The sequence below is a fragment of the Corapipo altera genome, unplaced genomic scaffold, assembly GCF_003945725.1.
Source record: "Corapipo altera isolate COAL_440 unplaced genomic scaffold, ASM394572v1 64, whole genome shotgun sequence".
Lineage (NCBI taxonomy): Eukaryota > Metazoa > Chordata > Aves > Passeriformes > Pipridae > Corapipo > Corapipo altera.
The window spans coordinates 9,659,936-9,684,076 of record NW_020884893.1 but is presented as its reverse complement, the minus strand read 5'-3'; the positions used below and the strand labels follow the sequence as shown (position 1 = coordinate 9,684,076).

The 24,141-nt window shown below is 47.8% G+C and overlaps 1 protein-coding gene across 1 annotated transcript; it reads right to left on the bottom strand.

The window, feature by feature from the left end:
- Positions 1-1,288: 1,288 nt before the first annotated feature.
- Positions 1,289-23,688, bottom strand: CSNK2A1 (casein kinase 2 alpha 1). The gene is made up of 13 exons (XM_027645838.1): positions 23,566-23,688; positions 12,151-12,349; positions 11,054-11,165; positions 10,033-10,134; positions 9,556-9,606; positions 8,647-8,706; positions 7,892-7,975; positions 7,385-7,495; positions 6,470-6,571; positions 5,469-5,569; positions 4,600-4,748; positions 3,277-3,363; positions 1,289-2,633 (listed from the first exon to the last, which is right to left on the bottom strand). Exons 2-13 carry the CDS (start codon positions 12,249-12,251, stop codon positions 2,518-2,520), a joined length of 1,176 nt encoding a protein of 391 aa, XP_027501639.1. The 5' UTR covers positions 12,252-12,349; positions 23,566-23,688; the 3' UTR covers positions 1,289-2,517.
- Positions 23,689-24,141: the final 453 nt, after the last annotated feature.

Sequence of the window (24,141 nt, the reverse complement as noted above, 5' to 3'; positions counted from 1 at the left end):
ACTGCGCAGGCGCGGCGCCTCCAGGCGGGTCGCGCGGGGCGGAGGGGTGGCCGCGCATGCGCGGAAGGGAGGGCGCAGCCTGCACGTGCCCGCACGCGGCGCGTCCGGGGATTGTTCGAAACAGAAACGAGGAAGAAACAAAACGGAGAAACAAAGGAAAAAAAACACCCCGAAATGCCCCCGGAACGGATGAATTCCCAGCGTTGTCCCGGGTGCGTAACACAGCCACAGTGGTGCGGCACCCAGGGGCTGCTGCTGCCCCATCAAAAATACCTGTAACCCCCCTGAATTCCCTCGGGGCACCGGCAGCGTGGGAGCACTCCTGGCACTTCGTGTAAGGGCTTGTCACACCCAGAAAGCTCATTCCACACACAAGCTTCCATGTGCCAGGGCTGACAGGCCTTGGGGAGCATCATCCCCTTGCAGTCTCCTCTTCCATCCGCCTCATCCTGGTGCAAACCTCCCTCGCTTGGAATAACAGAAGCACTTGGTTAAATGTCCTGTGCAGGTCACAACCTGGCACAAACAAGCTGTATTTTGTCATACGTGGTGCTTTTATGTTACAGCACATTGAGGTAACAGTCAACATGGTCCAACTTTCACATAATTTTAGGATATAAAAGACTTGAGTACAATGTATTTCCACTGGATGGCGTTACGGAGGAGAAAGCTACCCTGGTGTACCTCGTGTCCCTGCCAGCAATCCTCACAGAAGGGGGCTGTGTTTTATGTCCCAGGAGTCGGTTTAATCCAGCCCACATGTTCCATCCTAAAATTAACTGAGCAATGTGGAAGTGTGTGGTCATGACTCCCAAAGAACAGAGGAGGGACAGGTGCTGGGGACAAGCAAGACACAAGCCAAGGCATCAGCACGTGCTGAGGACTGGGAAGAGCTGCCAATGCCCAGGGTAACAACTGCTGCAATGGCTTTGGGATGGGAGGTCACCCAGAATGACTGGTGACACTGCCCCTACAGCCTCGCCAACTGAGTCCCACAAACATCAGGTGACTGAAAACAAACTCACTGAAATCCAGTGAATGGCAACACACTCAAAAAAACTGGTTCATCATCTCAATGCCCCACCATCAGGGGTGAGACAGAAGAGGAGGCTTTTCTGGTTTTATGGCAAAAGATCCTTCTCCCAGGAGATACTTTGGCTTGTGACATCTGTGTGAGGCTCCTCTGTGCTGCTCCCCCTGTGTGTGACAGGGACAGTGGCTGTCACCACTCCTGTGTCAGTGCACCACCACCCAGGGAGGCCTCTACACAGGGAACTTAAATCTAACCTCGATAAATAAAACCAAATGTTTATTTACACCAAAGAATTCCAACACTGGATCTTTCACATATGAAGGACAAAGTATATATACACAGCAAGGGGTAGCAGGGCTGTAACAAGGGTGCTTTTTCCGTTGTCAATGATAATATTTGTCCACAATTACTGATCTACCATTTCAGTTTAAGTTAACGTCTGCTTGCTCCTTCCTCTCAGTGCATATTTACAAGACTGTGAGGTAACTGGTATTCTCACCACATGGCACGTGAGGGAGGGGATGGTGGGTGAAGATGTGGGATCGGACTTGGCGCAGTCTGATTTTTTTTTTTTTTCCAGCTTTAAGTAGCCACCAGCTCGAAACCTATAGAAACAATTTAAAAACAATATACCCAATAACAAACTAATTCCAGAGATCCAACCCAAGCAACGGCAGGAAGAACCCTCCTGTGAGAAAGGGGCTGATCAGAGTAGGGCTTTACTCTACAGGAGCACCTGTCTCAGGAGGTGGCAAAGACTCCAATTGGATCAGTAACCTCATTTTTAAGACTAAAATTACATGCAAGGGGTGAGTTGGCATTCTGGTTGGCTCCTAAGGAGACATTATCCAATCCAATTAGGGTTTTGGACATTATCTGCACTTATTCCTTTTAAGCTTATCCCACCTCTCCCTACTGGAATTGTCTCCTCAGTGTACCCTGGCTGGGACATATGCAGGACACGGGGTTAAAGTGAGTGGTACTTTAAGAATCCCCCTCCCCTGCCTCACGAAGACTTGGTTTGGTAGACTCTGGAGAAGAGCACAATCCCCCAAGGTGTAGGCTCATGGAGGAATAATGGTGGGAACGTGAAGAGAAGAGATTTCCAGCAGGATGCAAGAGCTTGGAAATGCTGTTGATTCATTTGTTATTAAATGAAGAGTACTTTTTTCTTTTTTTTTGGGAGGGGTGGGGTGGGGTGGGGAAGAAAAACTGTCCAAGAAATATTCCATCTGTAGGTATTTTCAGGGAATCCCCTGAGTTACGAAAAGTTCAAGTAAAAAAAGAAAAATCAGCCTATAATAATTTTGTATATAATGACTGAACTACTATAAATCCACAAGCAACAGTTCAGACACGGTGTCTCCAAAGCGTTCATCCCCTCCCTTCCCCTGCCAGGCACGAGCTGCGTCCTGAGGAGAGGTGGAGGGGGAAACCTCTTCCCCACCTGACTCAGCTCAGGCAGCAGGAGACAGAGCCCGTCACTACTGCTGGGCGCCTGCAGCAGCTGGAACCGGCATCCCCAGGGTGGTGGTGGCAGAGATGACGGGTGAGCCTGCTAGAGGTCCAAGGGGTGAAGGTGTTGGCACTGAAGAAATCCCTGGAAGAGAGACAGGGGAGCAGGAATTAGAGTGAAAGCAGCGCGTCGCCACCCAGGACAGCTCAGCTTCTGAAACCAAGTGGTAGCTTTGCAGGTCAGTTATGTTTTCAGAGCTGCCAAGGTAAGCTGAGATTAAAGGTCTGTCACAGTTCTCTGTGGCCTCTGAGAAGGGCTGACTGAAGAGTCACTAATGGGCAGAAGAGTGGCAGGATCCCAGAATGGTTTGGGTTGGAAGTGACCTTAAAGCTCATCTTGTGTCAATCCCCTGTCATGGGCAGGGACACACAAGGTTGCTCCAAGCCCCATCCAACCTGGCCTTGAACACTTCCGAGGGATGGGACAGCCACAGCTTCTCTGGGCAGCCTGTTCCAGTGCACTGTCCTTCAAACTGCTGCCAGAAAATCCAACTGCAAAGCACTTTTTAAAACGAGACCAGAAAAGCAGGTCAGGCTGCCCGAGGCCTTATTTATCTTGCTCTCCCACCCACTTCTTTGCAGCCTTCCTTGCCCTTGTCTCCAGTCCCAGGGGATGACCCGATGCCCCACCTGCAGAACTCACCCTCCTGGATCCTCACACCCACCCAGCACACACAAATGCCTCTTTACCACACCAGTCACCAAGAAGAGCTGAGAGCAGGACTGACCTGACATCATGCTCGCACTGCTGACAGGAGTGCTGCCACCCGGCATGTTGGACGAGCCCATCCGAGCCTGGTCTTTCACAATGGGATCTAGGAAGAGCACACTGCCCTTAGGTGCTGTGTTGCCAAAGAGCTGCTGAGGTGCACAGACTGCCCGTGGCCTCTGTGCTCAGCCAGTCCTGACACATCAACCACCATCTACCAGGACTCAGAAGTTTTACACCATTTCCAGTGGGAAGCACTCAGAAGGCACCAAGGTCGTGTCACATCAGGGAAAGCCACCTAAATGTGATTTGGGGGTCAGCAGGATTGCTTGACAGGAAAACCTGAAGGGAATTAAGATGAAGTTTGGTGTGTTTTCTGTGCTAAGCAACTGTGTAATTGCAGAAAGCAAACCCCAGATCATGGGTGTAGCAAGCAGATAGATTATCACTAATTACAATCATGTGTCTCTATACACATCCCACAGCAGCCTGTGAGCTGTCAGGAGTGTCCCTGGAGCTTGTTGTCTTCTGTGAGATGATCCCAACTTACTAACTTTTTACTTTTCATGCTCTCACCTGAACAGGGACAACCCCTTCCTGCCTCCCAGGCCTCCTGTGTCAGACAAGGGAATCCCAAATTTTCCCTTTCCTCATGCTGAGCTCAGCACTACCTGTATCTCTATGTGGACACATAATTGCCTGTTCATTCAACTCTCACATTCCAAGTTTTTGGCTTTACTAATGCTCATACCTGCAAAACATTTCACTGGAATATTTCCCACAGGTGTAACACAGATCTGCAGTTTGTTAATTACAGGGGTTCTTTTAGCAGCAAGAAAAAAACCCCACACCTGAGCAAATGCTGACATTTTGCATTGTTACAGCTGTTTCAAACCCTTAAATATCAATATTTGTGAAAACCAGCAAACATTTAAAAACATTTACCAGTGAAAGTTACATTTTTGCTTGCAAACCTAAGACCTGAATATACCAGTGGCTAAACAATTTAACAACAAAAGGAGTTAAAAAGCCTGTTTCTCAACAAGCCAGACATCTCTGGGTTTATCAAAACATTGGAATCCATGCACACCTGCTGAGAGCAGCTACAAATCACATCATTTAGGTGACCTTCCCTGATATCACCTGATGATTCATGGGCTCAACACAGGTATCTAACACTGGTTCCTTGGCTGGTGTAGGTGGCAGTGGCCTATTTTACCCACCCCAGAGACCAGCAGCCTCAGCTCCACAGCAGAGACCAGGCTTATTATTGTTGCTGTCCTCAGTTCCCATCTGCACAACCCATGGGAACAGAGACTTCCCAGGGGCAGCTGATACTCACAGAAGTAGGGGTGTTCCATGGCTTCTCTCGCTGTGAGTCGTGACTGGTGATCGTATCGCAACAGCTTGTCTAAGAAATCCAGAGCTTCTGGACTCACCAGGTGCTGGTTCTCGCTGTGAACGAAGCGCTCCCATCGCTTACGGGAGTGTCTGTGGGGAAAAAAGACCCAAATCAGGCCGGGCAGGGGACAGCCATGCCAAAATTCACTCTTTTAAGGAGCAGGAACTGTGGCAGATGTCCGTCCCCGAGAAGGCTGGTGCAGCAGCCGCAGGGCTGAGGCGTTCTGGAACATGAAGCAGCAGTGCACTGAGTCTCCACGCGGTGGCAGAGCTGCCGTGGCCCCCAGCACACCCACTGTGGCCACCACAGCCTCGGCACAGCCAAAGTGGCCACCACAGCCCCTGCACAGCAGCAGGATTCATTCAGAATGGATTACAGGCCTAAAATTCCAGGTTCTGCTCTTCTCTTACGCCCCCAACACTGGTTCCTTTAGTTTAAGTATCACACAAAGTAACTCTATGAAGGGAAAAAGAATATGTAAATGCCACCTGAAGTAGCACCTGATTTTCCGTGGTGTAATGCTGAGAAACAGCACTGTTTGTTCCCCCCAGACTGTAAAGCATTTGCCCTTCATGCTTTCTGCTCCAGCAGTTCCTTTATTGCCTGGATGACATTTAAAAATCTTTCCTCAGGTCCATTTCCATATAAAGGACTATGGGAAGCACTGGCAAAAGGGACCAAAGGCACAGAGTGACAATTCTCCAGAATTCTGGCTCTGGTTTCTCCCCAGACCTTGTTTGCTTCAAGGTCTGTTGACAAAGCTGTAACTGTGTCCAGATCTACCAAAGAGACTCCAGACATTGGCTCACCTGCCCAAGATGTCATTGAAACGTGGATCCAGCTCAATGTTGTATTTGTCAATGTAGTCATACAGATCTTCTGTCCCCAGCACCTTGGCTATCCTCACCAGCTGGGAACAAATAGAAAAATAAGTCACTACTGTGAGGGGATGATAATGCTGGAGCCCATGTGAAGATACAGCAGCACATTCCCTTGGAAGCTTGAACCTGGTCTCAGTGGTCTGAACCAGCAGCCACTGGGTCATCCTGTGGCTCTGGTTTCCCCAGCCACACACAGTCCCCAGCATCAGGATTGTGCCTCCACTCACAGCCAGAGCTCAGTACCCCAAGGCAGCCAGGAGGAAGCCACATACCCTAAAATCTCTAGAGCCTGAGACTTTGCAATGCTAACTCCCTTTGTAGCAAGAAAACATTCAAAACCAAGAGAGGCAAAGGCAAGAATAACTGGTCAAAAAAGCAGAAACTCTGGCTCTTGCATGTGAAGGGTGAAGCACCACTCCAGAGAGCCCCAGAATGGAGGTCTGAGAATAAAAGGTCTCTGTTCTGGAATATTTGCATGTTAGTCACATGCAGAGCATGTGGTAAAGGTTTAAGTATAAATATTCTGACTTACAGGCAACACATCAAGGATTTCAGAATCTTGATTATAAACCTGCACCAAATTCAGTTTCTATACAGAGAGGGGGGAAGGTGGATAGTGGCAGGGGCTTTCCACATAACCTCAGGAATAGTCAATCTGTGTACCAGAACACACCAGCTGTAATGTAACTATTGTTACAGCTTTTCCCAGACACCTACTGAGGAGCCCCTAAGTACAAAGCTCTATAAATCCATTTCCATTTAATTGGTTACATAATCTTGCACACTTGAGAAAAGGAATGTGGCTTCAAACTGAGCAAAGAAGCCATTAGAGAAATGCTTAAATCCTTCTCCAGATCACTTGACAGAAGCCTAAGCAGGAAATCTTCATGGTGCTAAGAGAACAGAGATTGTACATGACCAGCTCTCACCTGATCATAGTTGTCATGGCCATGGAAAAATGGTTCCTTTCGGAATATCATACTAGCCAACATGCAACCCAAGCTCCACATATCCAGACTGTAATCATACATCTGTACAAAACCAGAAGGACAATTCAATTTCTAATGAATCAAGCAGAAAAGACTTCCAAAACTAACAGGGTCCCCCCCCTCCCTCCAGTGATACAAACGTGGCCACATTATGCTGGAAACAGACTGAACTATCTTCATGTATCTTGATCCCTAAACACTGTTCAGCTCAGTGTTCCAGTTACTCAAACTGGGATACAACAATTAGCAGGACAGCAGGTATCCTAGTTCCATCCCTGTCCACCAGGATATTAAAGATCAGTGCCTTTTTCTGTTTTCACTGCAGGCTCCAATGTTATGGACCATCAAGAAGTGTGTGTGGGGAAGGTAAGGATCACAACAAGCAACAAAGGGCGTGGCCTCCCCAAGGTCCACAGGCAGGTGAGGATGTGTCTTTTTTCAGAACCAGTACAGTCTGAAAGTCACCAGGAACACTGTGATTTCCATAATGCAATCTGCCATCAGATATGGGGATGCTTTTATAGCTTAATTTAGAAGTTCATGCAGTACTCGCTGTTCCCACAGGGGCTTTGTTTCATTCCTGTACCTTACTGCAAACACAGCCTTGCTAAAAAAATATTCAGCATTTGTATTCCAAGATCCATGATGATAGTTCTGCAGCTCTTCCTCAGGTCCTCAGACTACCTATTAGTTTCTTTAACTCAGAATTTCTTTAATTTTATGGCTGCTTTCTGCCACACATTTTGGAACAGACTTTAGCTTCAACTCTCTAGACATCTGAATTTTGGGTTTGTTACCTTGAAATGGCACAGACTTTCCATACAAAAGTCAGCGAGAAGTCCTGGTAATTCTTACCTGATAATCTACAAGGAGTTCAGGTCCTTTGAAATATCTGGAAGCCACTCTGACATTGTACTCTTGGCCAGGGTGATAGAATTCAGCCAAACCCCAGTCTATTAGTCTAAGCTAGAAATGGTAGAAAACAAAGAAAAGAGGGTCAAGGGGTGCTCCAGCTCTCCAGTGGCTGAATAACACTGCAGGTGAGCTTAGTCTGAAGTTAATTTACAAGTCTTCTACTTTCAATTCCTTTGATCAGAGTATCTGGTTATGTATTCTCCCCAAACCCATATCACCAACCAGTCTAAATAAAATACCTCTCCTTGCAACCCTGTCTGTACATGTGACCCCATAAAAGCTTCAAAAAGCAGCATACAGAATCTCATTTTACAGTTCTCCACGCAAGGGAAGCGCAGTGCCCTTTGAAGGGGTCTGTTAATACCACTACACAGGAGTACCCAAAAGGGATCCCAGCCTGCCAAGAGAAAAGCAGGACCCCCCCATCCCCCAGCCACCCCACACTACCTTTCTGTGCTCATGGTCAATCATGACGTTGTGAGGTTTGACATCTCTGTGCATGATTCCCATGCTATGGCAGTAATCTAGAGCCTGCAGGGGACAAAGAAACAGACACTGGGGTCACAAGGACCTCTCGAGTTCAACCACATTCAGGAGTATTTGCACATACACCAACTGTAATTAGACTGTCCAGCGTTACATCCTGGACTAGACTCACTGATCACAGAGCCCCCTTTCAAAGGGAGGTCCCAGCAACACAAGACTTCACTTCGTGTGCTTCCTCCTAAAAAATGGAATTTCAGAGTCCCTAAGAGCATAGTTACTAGGCACTATTGATCAAACAAGGCCCCCTTTTCCAGACTCCTAAGGAAAAATTACTTGTTTCAGAAGAATGGACAAAGACAGTTGACTCACATTACATTAGAGCACAAACCCAGCCAGCAAGAGCTTACAGTTGTCTGTTTTCAGAGGCTACATGTACTTCTGATTCAGGACCTTAAGCTATCTCAGTGTACTGAAAGGCTCTGCTAGCCTCAAAAAAAAAAAAAAAAGCAAAAAAAAGCCTAGCATTTGTTGCAGAAACAAGGCTGAAAAAAAAAATCAATACTGAGTTGACATTTTTCTGCCCCATTCTTTCATAGGCTCTCTTCCCTTCCCTTAGTGATATGTCACTATGATCAGTGACATGAGAACCATCTCTACAGGATTAGCTGAGATCAAATCCTAGAAATAAACAGCAAACCAGCAAAACACCAACTTACCTTCAAAATCTCATACATGTAGAATCGAATATCATAATCTGTTAATGTCTGGTATAATTGCTGTGGGACACAAACACATCATATCAGTATTCAACACCCAAAAAACCCCATCACATCCCTGCCAAACCAGAACAACCCAGCCCTGCCCTGGGCTGCTGTGGTTCTCCAAACCCATTTGAAGGACTAGTTAAAGTTTCCCAAGTTACTCTGATCCCACACCCACCTCTGATCAGTCTGTTTCTCTCCCCTTACAAATCCCACACACAGTTTACTCCCAGCTCTGCTCAGACAGAACATTCTGGTCCCTGTCACTGGCTACCTCCACTTTCCAGTACCAGCATGGGCCATGCCTGCACTCTGGGTAACAAGAAGACTGAGGGTGCTCTGCAGCATTAAATAGCTATTCCTAATGGCACTGCACTACCTTTCTTCTCCTGAGGTGGGTCAGTAGGAAGTGGACAAAGAAACATTTAAATCCCTACTCCCAGAAGTATAAAAGGCCACAGAAACAGCAAAGAAACATTTAAATCCCTATTCCCAGGAGTATGAAAGGCCACAGAAACAGCTGTTCAGATTTAAAGTGGTTTCAATAAAGAGTTGTACACATAAAAGCAAAATGCTTCCACAAGACAGGCACTGATGGGCCACACAGTAGGAGATTCATTTGCTCCCAAGTTTAAATACCACTTGGAATCTGAATTCTCACCTTTTAACTTCTGTGGCAAAATGGTACTGAAGGACTAATTACAAACTTCTATCCCAACTGTATTTACCTTTAAACACAGTTCCTATGCTGGAAGGAAACGATTAAATAGCCTGCCTGATCTGTGTATTTGACTTTCCCCTCGAAAAACAAAACAAGTGGCTTTCAAACAGAAAAAAATGAGAAGTTCACATCCCACACTGTACCTTAAAGTCTGTGTTGTTTACATGTTCAAAAACCAAAGCGGGTGTCCGAGACTAAAAGAGAAAGAAAAGTGTTCAGCCATGTTAAGTTGAGATAATATGTTTCCATTTAGGATCATTAATTAAACAATTTTTTCTCCTAAAACTGTACAAAACCCCTCTGCCTGGGACATATTTATGATTCTCCTCAGACAGAGAAAGCAGAGCCAAAGCCCACAGCCCCTGGCAGCACTGTTTGCAGAATGAATTAACTTCTCTCAGCTCACTGGTATCTCTTCCTCACAGAGTGAGGAGCTGAAGGGACCTGTGGGGGAAGGGCCCTCTAAAAGAAGTTTATCAGATGAAGAGCTGATCTTATTAGTCAATTCAAAAGCAGGATTTAAGAGCAGGGATAAACAAAAACCCGGATCAGAGCTGAAGTCAAACACAGCAACTTCACCCATAACCCCAGAGTAGCCTTTCAGTTGCTCCCATACTCACCACAGGATCTTTTACTATATCTGCAAGGGTGATTATATTGGGCCCGCCTCGCAAGTTCTCTAAGATCTTGATTTCACGCTTGATTTTCTTCTTTTTAACAGGCTGAAGAATAAAAAACCCAAAGTGTAAGATAAAGCACTGCAGTAAAGTGAGGCTAATAGCTCAACACCCAGATGACTGCAGATCAGCAAAATACATCAGAGCCTTTGTAATATAACCTGAGTATGCATCACTCCAAGGAGGGCTCAAATATCTGCTGTCTCCTTTCTAACTGTACAACCCTGACAGCTACAGACAACAGTTTCACGTGAAGGAAAGGCAGGAAGATTTTTTTTTTTTTTAAAGCTCTCTGAACATGATCTGATAGGACAAGTGAGAGGACAAGAGGAAACAGCCTCAAGTTCTGCCAGGGGAGGTTTAGGTTGGATATCAGGAAAGATTTCTGCATGGAAAAGGTTGTCAAGCCCTGGAACAGGCTGCTCCAGTGGTAGAGGGATCCCTGGAGGTATTTAAAAGAACATGTGGCACTTGGGGACACGGTTTAGTAGTGGGCTTGGCAGTGCTGGGTCAATGGTTGTACTTGATGATCTTAGAGGGCTTTTCCAACCTGAACAGTTCTGTGATTCTATGATACTCCAAGAATTCTTAACTGCCATGTGGCAAATGTTTAACTATGAGAAGTCCACGGGCTACTGGGAGAGTCATTGAAAGAAGGCCATGCCCACGACAGCATGCCATGGGCACTGGCACTTAGAGAAGGTGAGAATTTTGTAGTCAGCTGTTGAAGCCTTGCTTGGCTCTAGGTAAAAACGTGCTGCACATGAGGGCTTCTTTAAGACAGAGCCTAATTCCTTACAGGCAGAGATCTGACTTAATAACCAAGTGCAATGATGGCCTGTTTCACTGAATGACACTCCAAAGCCAGGCTTCAAGGATTTCACTTTTAGAACATCAAACAGGCCTTTCTGGCCTCCTGATCGCCTCAAGACAGATTTTATCTGTTGCCCAACCCCCAGCTCACCTTGAGAATTTTAACAACTACTTTTTCATTATTTGTAATGTTGATGGCTTCAAATACTTCACTGTATTTGCCTCGGCCTAATTTTCGAACTAGCTGGTAGTCATCTTGATTTCTGTGGAGAGAAAAGGTTAAAGTTCCAAAGAGCTCAGTCATTTCCATGACAATGTACAAACTGCTCCTTAACACTTAATCACTGCCTCACTTTCCAGACAAAAGGGATTAACTGGTGTCTTCTCCAGACTAGGGAATTAGGAGAGAAACAAGGAACTTCTATTTGCCCAAATTAGATTCAATCCAAAACTACGGACTGAAAGCCCAACTATCTTTTCAGCATTAGCAAACTCGAGCTATCTCTTCTCGCAGTCTCTCTATATATTTGAAAGCTACATTTTTCTTTGTATAATACTGTTAAAAATCAACAAAGCCAGTGACAGCAAAAACTTATGTGCTAGCCTGTTTAAAAACAGACTAGGCACAAAGAAGCACTTATGCTCAGACGACTGTGTACATTCCAGAAACTGGGAACTGCAGCACAGCTGAGGGCTGAACTCTGCCTGGGCCCTCCACATCCCAGCAGGAATGCAGAGCTATGAAGCTGCCACCACTGCTGTCTGATTCTGGGAGGGTTTAGTCATGAGCTCAATTTAGACACCTCCCTCCTTCAAAGAGAAGCAGCCGTGTCTTTTCCAGTCACTCGTAGAGAGCAACAAGTCACAAAATAGCATGTACCTATTTAAGTCTGCAGAGTCTCTTCACTCATCCAAGTCAGAAGCAACTTCAGTTTGAAAGTCTTTTCACTTCTTTTCAGCCCTGTGCTCAGGGCTAGTTTGATTGTTTCAGAGGAAGACTTTCTTCCCTCTGAAAGGGGATGTCTCCTGACTACCTGGCAAAAATTCTTCACACTTTTAATGAAGCTGCTGTTCCTGTGCAGCTGAGGATTTAAAAGTTTGATAAGAAATGCTTCTTTGAAGAAACACCGTGATCCTAAAGCCAAGGAGCATGGAAAAAGCCTCACGCAGCACAGGCGCCTGAACTCCCCACGCACCCAGATCCACGGGGATTGATCCCAGGGCAGGGACATCCAGAGACTGACTTACCCCCACTCAACAACGTGCGACTCATAGTCCCAGTACTCGCGGGGTCTGTGTGTGTTCACATCCGTGTAAACCCTGGCCCTGCTCGGCACGGGTCCCGACATATCAGACAGGTTGGCAGGCGGAAAGGACGAGACGTGAAATCAGAGGCGACCCTGGTCTGCAACGCTGAGAGGAGGAGAAAGGCCTCAGATTCCTCCACCTGCAGAGAGAATATGAACGAGAGGTTAAATTCTCAAGGTACTATAAAAGTATTTAAGTTAATCATTAAAAGCTGCTGCAGAACGAGAGGCTGGAGCCCAGCCACAGGCCTGGGATCCTTTGTCAGAGCTTGGAAGCAATTTGTCTGCTCTCTCTCACACAAGACGGGTCACTTGGCCCCCCTAACAAAGCCCCTTCCAATCTTGCAACTTTCAGCACGTTGTTTCCAACTTCTGGTTGCAGAGATAACTTTCCAGAAGGAAAGAAATGCCATGAATTCTGTATCTGCAGACAGACTCCTTCTTTTCAGCTCCAGAGCGAAAGCAGCAGGCTGCAATCTCATCTCTCCCCCATCTTGTGCCACCCCATGTAACCAAACCAATTCTGCTGGGAGGGGAACCCCTTTTAGTCACGACTTTCTACAGCCAAGGCATTAAATCTGACTGTCCAAAAGACAGCAGCATCTGTGCTGGATTACGATGCTTTACTCAAACTCGAAAGAAAAATTCTGCTGCAAGAGTCTGAAAATGTTTCTTTGCATCTGCTTGTCCGAAGCATTTGGTATGCACCTCCAATTCTTCCTCCTTATAATGTGGTTTTTGCAAAGCTTCTGTTAGGAGGGGAGCTGTCTCAGAGCATGGAAGGGCTCTGTTTAGTGTGTAGCACATGGCAGGGACCCACAGCCCTGTGTATGGGCTCAATCAGTGGGCAACACTATGACCTAAATGAATGTATTTATTTGCTATGCCAATCTTACTCCTTTCACAGAAAACAGGCAACTGACAGACTGCAGGAGGAAATAATAGCCCCATTAATCAGCAATTAATTGAGAAAAGACCTAGAAATTTGCTCGGAGCAGTTATCAGGCTATCAGGACAATGCAGACCAGAAGAAAATTCTAGAAGCAGCAAAATCCTGCTCTACTGGCAGTGTCCTGTTGTTTATTCAAGGTCTGCAGTGCTTCAGCTGCTGGGAGGACCCAGCAAGAACCACTGGCTGTGAAGATGGTGAAGGACCTGGGGGCACAGGTCTGATGTCCTTCACTGTGTCACACAACCTGACCAGCAGTTGGTCCTGCATCCAGAGGCAGAAACATCCATGAGAGCTCTCTGGCGTGGACAAAACTTCCTCAGGTGGGACAGACCTCAGCAGCTGGGTTGGTTTTTGACCTACTGACACACCAGTGGTGCTGGAGGCAGCTCCAGGTAGACAGGGTTGCAGTAATCCAGTCCCAAGGTTAAAAAGGGACATGACTCTGCCCCAAAGTCCATCAAGAGGGTAAGGAGGGGGCACTTCACCCTGGTGTGCAGCTAATGGAAGAATATGAAGTATTCCCAAAAATATGATAAGTTTATTCCCGGACAATATGTTAGTTCTCTAACAAAACACACTTTCAGAAGATGAGGCAGCAATCATCTAAGACCTCAAAGCATTTATGTGGCATGACTCAGACACTCAGAAATTAGATGTATATTCCAAAAACGTCCCCAGGCATTACCAGAGCATGCAAGTTTACTAGAACACTCTGGTACAGTGAAATTTGTTAGATTTCAAAGTTCAATCACGGTGGTTTTGTTTCTCCTCATCCCATGTGCTTCTGGCAGAAGATGCACTGGCTCATTTCCTCTGCCCAGTACTCCCTGTGTAGGAATTAACTGAACCTATACATGACTTAGCAATTTTAATTTTTAGGCACAACCCAGTATCAATAAAGCACATGTGACTGCTCCAGCTCACCCAGCTGAGAAAGATCAGTTTCAGCAAGGGGAAAAAAAAAAAAAAAAGAGAATAAAAAAGAAAGAAAAATCAATCACATTATCTAAAGATAGATCAAATTTCACAGTGGCTATTTTTTGTCACGTAGCTCTAGCCTAGCTCAAGCAGCACATTGTAACTGGCTGCTCAGAGAAGGGTTTTTTCAGGAAATCATCGACTGTATCTTCTAAGAATGGCACACAATGTCTATTTACGAGGGTAGGTATTATTGTCTGCTGTTCTTTATACAGGAAGGGGAGAAAGTCTGCACAGATAATTTAATTTTGAAGCAAACAAAGTTACAGACATATATAAACTTACCCTGTCTGAAAGCTGCTCACTCACTCTGCTCAAAACTGCCAAGGAATTCGTATAGATTTTGCTTCCACTGCCCCTGGAGGGGGATCATTTTGCAGTGGATCCAAGTTCCTTGGCAGAAGGGAATGACACAAATAAGGATGGATAATGGGGACAGGTGTTGACATGCAAACATCAGTTGAGCTTCCAGTTTTTCAGGCAGAAAATCTAAGTATGAGCAGTGACTGCACCTAGAGAACTGTCTTGAGCTTGTTATAGAAGATGAGTTCTATTTCTGCAAAACCCAAACAGAATGCTGTCATTTATTAATTCCTGCATTAATGACAGAATCATAGAATAATTTATATTGAAAAGACTGCTGAACATCATCTAGTCAAAGCAGATGAGATTAGATCAGGTTGCCATGTCCAATGCAGCCCTCAGCATCTCCAGAAAACCACAATGTAAAAATTCTAATTTCTCTGGTAGAGAAGTGTTTAATAGGAAATACAACCATGAGCTTTCAGAAAACATACCAAAGGTCACAGAGAGAGGAAGACAAAGCTCCCAGCTACAGTCTGACATGCTATTCACTGCAAAGGCTTCCCTGTGCAAGGACACAGAGCAGTAGTCTGCTGCCTGAGCAGCTTGGCAAGATTAGATATTTTGTGCCCAAAGTTCAACAAAAGGGTAAAAAGCCTCTCAATGCTCACTTTAAATCTGATTTTTAAAACATTTTAACTTAAACCACAGTTACAAACTCCCTCATTTGTAAAAAGGGATGCTATCATCCTTAAAATGCACTCTAATTCCAAGGGCAACCCCTGCCCCCATGAGGGATTTGATATCTTGTGAAGGATCCACACTTCCAGCACCTATTCTGATTGGCACAGGAATTTCCTACACCCTCTGTCCTTCCAGACACATCCACTTACAGCGAGTAGCAACAAAACACAGCTAAGAAATCCATGTAGATTAGTTTGAGAAGCACACCTACTTAGCCTCTAGTAAAATTTGCCTTTTTTTTTTTTTTTTTAGTCAAGAATAACTGAGATACTGGAATATCTTTTTTCTCCTTTTAAATGGAAATGTTTTTGGCACCGAGCTTCTCTCAAGCTGAGAACCTTAAACCTAAGAAGTTGCACCAGTATGACACAGCACTCCCACAGGCTCCCAGTGAGCTGGAAGCCAAGAGCTTCCCAGAAGACTGGTGTCCCGAGGACCCTGCAAGTGCTATCCAAGTGATGACCTTTGTGGATAAGGTTTGGAGTATAAATAATGCACCCAGGAACACAAGCACGGCTTGACACGGGCTTCCCTGCTGCTCACAGCATGACCTGCCCTCCATGTGAACAGTGTATTGCCAGGAAGATCCAAGTTCATCCAGATAGAGAGGAGTGAACCCAGCAAACCACGTCCAACACCACAGAAACCTGGTTTTATTAGCAAGGATCCACCTGAACTTGATTTCAGTGAGCCCATAGCCCAGAGGAGTAGGACAGGACCTGAATTGTCCCAAGACGACCTCAAAGAGCCAAGAAAACATTCCCATCACTTTACCAGTTCCAGACAGACTGTCCCAGAGAAGTTCACCTTCCTCTCGAGGAGAAAAGCGAGATGGACAGATTGGCCAAACAGGTCTAAGACCTCGCTCTCACTTGTACTTTCCCCACGTAAGCTCATTACGGTGGCGACTGTGCCAGACTAAGACTGTAAACAGGCTGAGACAGCAGCAGGTTTGTTGTGAAAGAAGAAAAGCTCTGTCAGTGCAGAAGAGCAGAATTACAGTACAGAGTCTGGAATCAAAAGGTTATTCCTTTCTTTTATCTGCAACTGCAAGCAAGATGTTTACCTTTCATGGCAAACGGCTGAAACCCAGCCTCTGAAATCACAAGCGTGTAACGTGATTTATTAGGGTGAGGAAGCATTACAATTATCAGATCAAACTGCTGATGATTTCCTCCACAAAGCCCACGTGGCCCTGTAATCCTCCCAAGGAAGAGCACTTGCTCCTTCAGAGTTTGGAGAACATCTACTACTGGAGAGACACCACTGAAATTAAAAGATCAAGACATGCCTAAATACTACAGTACAGCCTGGTGGCAGCCAACATCAGTCAGCACCCAGATTACCTTTGAAAGAAGAAATAATAGTAATCAACTTAATAAAAAGTATGCTTTACCTCACGAAAGACCCCAATTTATGTGTTTTCATGATGCTGAAACTGCAGCAATACAAGCATGGAAGAGATGACCTCCAGAAGTCCCTTCCAACCTATATTTTTCTATGATTTAATAGCTAAAATAGAAACAAGCCTGGATTAACAAAGCTGACACTACACCCTTTCCTGAAGATCATTCACCTTCTAAAGGGACATCATCAACAGAAGCACAGATTTTAAATGTGAGTCAAAAGAAAAAGCTAAGGTTTGAAATTGAACTTTTCCCTGGATATTGTTTTGGAACAGCACAGTCTACTCTAACTGCATTTTCCACCAAAGTTATTTTGCAGATTTCTTTTAAATAGCTGGTTGTGAGGAATAACAAATCATGATATCCAAAGACCTCAACATTCCCTTAAAAAAGAAACATGAACAGTTGTGATTAATTCAAAACAAGACATGGCCAGTCACTAGGGAAAGCAGTTGACAGGTTTAGTTATACTGGAAGGAACATCTTGGAGTAATTCTGTACTAGAAATATCCTAAAATTTAGATTGGCTCTTCCCTTCATCAGCTTGACTGATCACCCCCCTGAATTCCTCGCAGTTCCTGCCAATGAAGAAATTATCCCTTGCAACAAGGATCACAATCTATATGGAAGTCACAGGACCGACCACGGAATGGTTTTAGTTTCACTGTCACTCCATGTTTTACAACATCCTGCACAGTCTTGGGGAAAACTTCACTGTCCCACTTTCCCAATGCCGAGAGCAGCGTCTCGCACGTCTGTCACCCTCCAGGATGCCCTGGCAGTGGCTCTGGTGCCCACACACCCTCCTGGCAGAAGGTCTGTCACGCTTTGTCTTCCTTTTTGTTCAGACCTGTAACAGCTAAATTGTAGCAGAGCTCTCACAGACCCTCTACGGGTCTCCACTGTCTCAGCCTGGTTGGACAACTGTCCTTTGCCAAGCGTCAGTGTTGGCAACAGCACCCGGACCTGGGTCAGGACAGCCGGGATTTCCTCCAGCAGCAGTGATGGGAGTGCTGCTCACTCCATCTCCTAAGGGATTTTATCCAGAACAGACAACCTTTAAAACTCCTATCTCCCCACTCCTCTCCTCCAAACCCCTGGACTCTCTCTAATATTTTCAGAGCTAAGTTAGTCCACAGCACACGGAGCAAAGGGAAAGCTTTTCTTAACACAAAAACCCAAGGCTGATCTTGGATGAGGCCGTGGGCAGCGACACCAGCAAGACACTCAAGCCCCAGCACCTCTGGCTGCTCCTGCCACTGCTCCCAGCCTCCCACAAACACAGCGGACATCCTTACTGCCAGGGCTGAGGAATCCTGGCACAATCCAACAAAAATGGCTGTAAATGTAACCAGGAATTGCCAAACTAACCTCTCTGTACACACACCAAACAGAGGCCTTCTGCAGGCACCTCTTCCCCACCCCGACAGTTCAGGCCGAGCAGGGAGTGCAGGAAAGGTGGGCGAGTTATTTTGGACGTACATCCCTTCAGGCCTGCCCTAAAGCCAAAGAAAGACTTCAACGGGAAGCAATTCTTTTTTATTCCAAGAGCACTAACAAAACTAAAGCTCCTACTGCTGGAGCTTCAGACAGTATTCCAGTTACCAAAACTACCGTTTCTGAGATCCCAGCCAGGGAACTCCTCCTGAAGGCTCACAAAGGGGAATGTTTCAGCACCACTACAGGCTCTTCAGAGCTGACATCAGGTTCCACTGGCAGCGTCCCCTGGAAAGTTCTCCCTCCCTAATTGCTGCTAAGTGACACAGTTGTTTTCCTCATTAATTAGTAGGCACAGAGCACTGCCAGGCCAACCGTTCAGCTGATTTGACTCTGGTTCATGGACAGAGAGGGATTTAGCCAGAACTCAGACAACTGACCTGTACCTGTGCAACAGCTATACAGTTCCAACTGATCTGACCAGGCAATTCCCAGAGGCAGGAACAGTTACCAGAGCCAAAGGATAAACCAGTTACACTGCATGTAACTATTTCTTCAGGAAATCCCTGTGATCAGCTGTTCCATGGAGCAGGCAACGCACCACAAACCATCTCCACTGCTCAGCTGGCATCCAGCAGGCTCAGCAAGAACCACCCGGTGCAAACCCCTGCCAGAAAGTAAAGTTCTGACATAATCCTCTAAAAATTCATCATTATTAACACAAGATGAACCCAGCTACAACCACCCCAAAAATCAAACAGGAAAAAACAGCTATTAAACTCCAGCAATCAGTGTAATAGCTATTATGCCCTAGGTACCCAGTGCTGGGCTTATAAACTGATATATATATATATATATATATATATAGTTTTATATACAGTTAGAACTGTATAAACCCCAGAGCTGGCTCTTGACACTGCAGGTGATGTGACTGTACCAACCAAGATTTTAATATTTCACCCCAGTGTTTTGGAGATGAACTGAAGCCTGGTGACCTCACCAGTGTAGCCCTTGGGCACACAAATGCTGAACTCACCACTGCCATGCCAAACAACCCCACAGCATCCTCCTTCACACCCTGCAACCAACCCCCCAGCAAAGCCACTGTGCCAAAACCTGTAATTTTATTTTTAAACTCAGCTGAAATGAACCTGGATGCTGCACAGTGAGCAAAAAGCCTCCCTTTTCCTTCTGGAGTACAATAAAAGTGTGGAAGAAAGGCTGGAATTCAACAGCACACTGGTAACAGGCAGAGAAACCTGTGACAAAGCCTGGAAGAGGAGGAACATTGCAGGAGCTCTTGCTTTCCTACACTGGAGATTAATCTGTTGTGCGCGTCCACGCTCATCCATTTTCAGAACACTAAAAATAAAGATTTTCTGACAACTCACACACACGTGTGCAAAGATGCTCAGAGAAAATGCCTCCTTCAAGGGCCTTGGCAACAACAGGGAGAGGCTCCATTTTGCCTCCCTGGACAAGCAGGAGGAACTGGGGGCACCTTTTCCCACCACAGCAAGACCTTTCCCACCCAGGGAAAGCAAGTTCTGGCACGTTAATTCTGTGTTTGCACTGCACAGCACACTGGACTCTCCCTACACTTGGCTTAATTAAAAGAGGACTAATTTAGCCTTTGGTTGTTCTAGAAGGTGCAAGGGCAGAGCCTCCTTCTCTGCAAAAATGGAGTGAATAACTTCCAATTTTCTAGGACTGCTGTTAACACTCAGAGACATGACTATCCAATGGGAAACCTGCAGCCAAGTTCTGCCTTGACTCAAAATTATTCTCTGCTTTCATCTAGTACACATTTTATTCACCATTCATGTTTAATAAATTGCCATAATGTGAGCCAGCCATTACGTGGACAGCAGCTGGACAGCCTGCTTTAGAAATCACCTCCCTGCACAGGGTAACATTCCTTAAAAATCAGAACTCAGTGAAAAGGACGTAACTCTCAGAAATGAACTCCGTGCAAAACTAGAATTATTGAAATTGTAACTTTCCAAGTGTGAGTCTGTGGTGGTACCAAGTCCACAAAGAACTCCAAGCCCCCCCTTCTGCTTTTCACCTCCCCAAAGCAGCAGCATGAAATGGGTAATGAAATCATTTGCTTGAATAAAACTGCCCAGAGCAGTGTGAACACAGGAGCAGGTGAGACTCGTGTCACGCTCCTGTTGCTGCTCCTCTGCTGCTGACACCTGACCAACAGAAGATACCCATGAACCCCTGATCCCACGACCACATCAACAATCCCATCTCTCATCAACCTTTCCTATGGACCTGTTAGTTTGGCACCTTGATGGCAAAGGGTTTCAAAAGCCAGGTTGGAAAATCCCTCTGCTTTCAGACCCAGCACTGACACCAGCTGAGAAAGCTGCAGCCTCCTCTTCCAAGCAGTTTTTCTAGGTCCAAAGGAGAACTCCTTTTCTCCAATTACATTCTGCAAATTCCAGGGAAGTCAGCTCTTGGAAGCTCCTGGAAGGAGATACCCAAGCTCAGAAAAATTATCCAAGATCTGTCTTGCAATCAATGTTTTCAGCCAGACTGAGTCACAGCAGTCCTTCTTGATTTTAAAATTTGGGAGGTTTTTTTTTCAAAAAAAGAGACAATAAGATCTAAGATGGCATCAATCTCATCCATGGAGTTATTAAAACAGATACCTTAATGTAAGCAATTCCATAATGGAGGAACAGTGGAGGTGACAGGTCTGGTAACCCAGAAATAAATCCCTGCCTCTTCAGAAATGTGACATGAAATTAATCACACCACCACAATGTCACCCATTTCCTTCTCCTGCCTCCCTTTCCCTTATTCCTCAGAGGACACGAGGAAAGACAAAAAGAGAAAATTAGTTCTGTAAGGAGAAAATGGAGAAGAACTGAAGTGGAAGCTGCGAGGACATCCACCATTTAATAAAACTGGGAAAAGTTGGGGCCCTGTCCCTTTTATAGTTTCTTTCTCTGTAACTCCACAAATCTATAACCACCTTTCAGCATCCAATATTCCACTTCCAACCCATTCCACACCGATGCACCCAACCTGCCTCAAATATCAAACACTCAAGTCTTTCTGTGTCTCACCCTCAGGAAATGGTGTTTTACCAAGAGTTTCCCCAGCAATCCCCACTCCCAGCTTTGCATCTGCATTCTCACATCCCACCAGCTTTTTTTCAAGCAAACAATTAACTGTCCCTGCACAAACCCTAGGTCACAAAACATTCCATGATCCAATTTCCTCCACATTTGCTAGAACTCACTGCCAGTTTTACTATCCCTCTTGCAAAGAGCCATGTTCCCAACATCCAGCAAGCCTCATTTTCCTTCAACCCATGAACCCATGATGTTCCCTTCCTCCACTCTGTTTCAGCTCCTCAAGGGCAGCAGGTGAGTGGCCAAACTCCCTGGTCTGAGTGCAAGACATGCACACCCAACTCTACCACCAGCCACGAGGGAACGAGAGGACAGCAGGTTTCACTAACAACAGAAATTATATTACCAGGTATTGCCATAAGTCACCAGAGAAAGGTGAAATAAAGGAAATTTCTCCCCATTGCCAAGATGAAAGGGAAGGATCACTGCCCACCACCAAAGATCTACGTTCTTCATGCTCAGGGAAAGGTCTGGACCTTTACAAAAAGCCTCTCTCTGCCTGGAGGCACCCAAAGAACTGGGATTCCAGCTGCAAGGCATGGGTGGATCCCCTGAGGGCAGAGTGCTGCCTGCCCTGTCCATGGGATTGGACATTCCCATTCCAGTTTTCATTTTCCAGAGCCTCCACAGAGGATGGACCACTCTTGGTATGTTTTACCCAAGCATGGCCCTGTGCTGTAGGAATCAGAACATTCAGAAACCAATCCTAGTTTTTAGGACTAACCAAGGAACTGATCAAGCTTCACACTTTCCCCCAAATCCTGCCTTGAGTCTTCCCAAGCTGAGCCTCCCCTCTCCCAGCACAACCTTCACCCTTTTGTACATCACACCCTCAGGAACAACACAGGGCCAAGCAACTCCTCTGCCCCTGCTGATGCTGCACCTGGAATCCACACCGGGACTCACACCCAGCACCCTGGTCTGTTGGCAGGACCAACGAGCACCAAACTGAGCAATCCTGTTTCTGAAAAGAAAGTGCTTTCCGAGAACCAATAAATCGCTCCCTGCCCCAAGAAGAACTGCTGGGTGTCCACTTGATTCCTGCTGTGCCCAGGCACCTCTGAGTCCTTCTGGGGGCTCTTCCCAAGCTGTCTGCGGAGCACACGGAGCTTCCCTGAGAAGCCAAGGTGGGCACACGTGGAGCACAGGGCACAGCCCCCTCCAGACACATCAGCCTGGCACTGAGGGAGCAGCTCCCCAAGGCCCCAGCCCAGGGTCAGGTTTAAGCAGCACAAACCCCAAATCATCACAGACCCCTCTCGGGGGTATCGGGGTTGGAAGGGACCCACCAGAATTGAGTCCAACTCCCGGCCCTGCACAGGACACCCCAACAATCCCACCCTGTCCCTGAGAGCTTTGTCCAAACGCTCCTGGAGCTCTGGCAGCCTTGGTGCTGTGCCCACTGCCCTGGGGAGCCTGTTCAGTGCCCAACCACCCTCTGGGGGAAGAACCTTTCCCTGATATCCACCCTAACCCTTCCCTTACACAGCTCCATGCCATCCCCTGGGTCCTGCCACTGGTCACAGAGAGCAGAGATCAGTGCCTGCCCCTCCTCTTCCCCTGAGTGTTCATAATCCAAACTTTATTGGTTTCATCCAAAGCCCTGACTAAGAAAGAATAAAGTGATCTGACACACACGGGGTTCCATAATCTTATCTGACCTCTCACTTACAAAGCGCATTTTACCAACAGCCACACGCAGCTCGCTGCCCCCAAGGCACAATGAACCAAATTACAGCTGGGACCAGAGTGACCACCGCCGCTTCCAGAGGAGACACCGGCGTGGGAAGCCCTGAGAACGACCTTCTCCTCCGCCCAGAAAGGCCCAGATCGGAGTCCCCGCGCAGCCGGGGGTGGCGGTGAGCACCAACAGGCCTCTCTCTGCCCCTCCGCATCCCCCCGCTTCCCTGGGCAGGGCGGGGGAGAGGCGAAACCGGGCAATTTAGGTAAATAACACCTACACGGCCCGAACGAGCGAGCCGGGAGCGCTGGGGGAGGGGACGGCCCCGGTCCCGCGAGGCCCTGCCCTTCCCCGCGCAGCCGGGGCCGGCCCCGGCCCGGGCCGGGGGGGCAGCAGGGCGGCCCCTCCGTGGCCCCTGCCCGCTCCCCCCGTGGGCTCGAAGCCCCTCTGCGGGCAGGACGCGGCGGGCCCTACCCCTCCCCGCCGCGCGGGGCCCCCCCGCTCCCCGCGCTCTCCCCTCAGCGCCGTCGCGGTCCCGCTCTGCTGAGGGGCGGCCGCGGCCCCCTGGCCCCACACCGCGCCCGCGGCGGAGGATGGGGGGGGCGGGGAGGGGGAAGCACAGGAGGCGCGGAGGCGCCTCTCCCCCGCCGCCCCCTCCACCCGCCGCCGCCGCGGGGCCCCGCACGGGCGCGGGAGTCGCCGGTACCTGGCGCGGCCGCCGCCGCCGCCGCCGCCGCCGCACACAGACAATATGGCGGAGGCACAAGGCTCGGCCGCCGCCGCAGGGACCAGAGCGAGGCGCGCCGGAAACGGAACCCAGCGCGGCCCCGCCACGCGCCGCGGGGGCGTGCGCAGAGGAGGGGGCGGGAGGAAGGAGAAGGAGGAGCGCGCCGCGGGGTGTGATGGGAGTTGTAGTCCGCGAGGTAGTGGGGGGTGTCCCGGCTCCGTGTCCTGGTGTGTCCCCGTGGGGCGCGGGGAGGCCGCGCGGGATGTGTCGGCCTCCCGCGGCACCGGCGGGGGGCCCAGCCGTGCCCGATGGCGGCCCGGGCCCGGGCCCTCCGCGGGGCTGCGAGCGGGGAGCCGCCGCCAGGGGGCGACTGCGGCCTGCGGAGCGGCCCCAGGATCGGGCCTACCACGGCCTTCCACGGCCCTTCCGTGGATCTTACGTGCACCTTCCACGGCCTTGCCACTGGCCCTTTCCTCGCCCCCCTGGCCCCCAGGGTCGCTGCAGAGCGGTAGGATCGGGCCCCGGTGTGCAGGAGCTGTGCCGCAGTTGATGGAA

Excerpts from the sequence above, each read along its gene's own strand:
- CSNK2A1 (XM_027645838.1), bottom strand. The coding sequence starts at position 12,251 with ATGTCGGGACCCGTGCCGAGCAGGGCCAGGGTTTACACGGATGTGAAC. Across the intron at positions 9,607-10,032 it reads ATATAGTAAAAGATCCTGTG|TCTCGGACACCCGCTTTGGT; the intron begins GTGAGTATGGGA and ends TTTCTCTTTTAG. Across the intron at positions 5,570-6,469 it reads GCCATGACAACTATGATCAG|CTGGTGAGGATAGCCAAGGT; the intron begins GTGAGAGCTGGT and ends ATTTGTTCCCAG.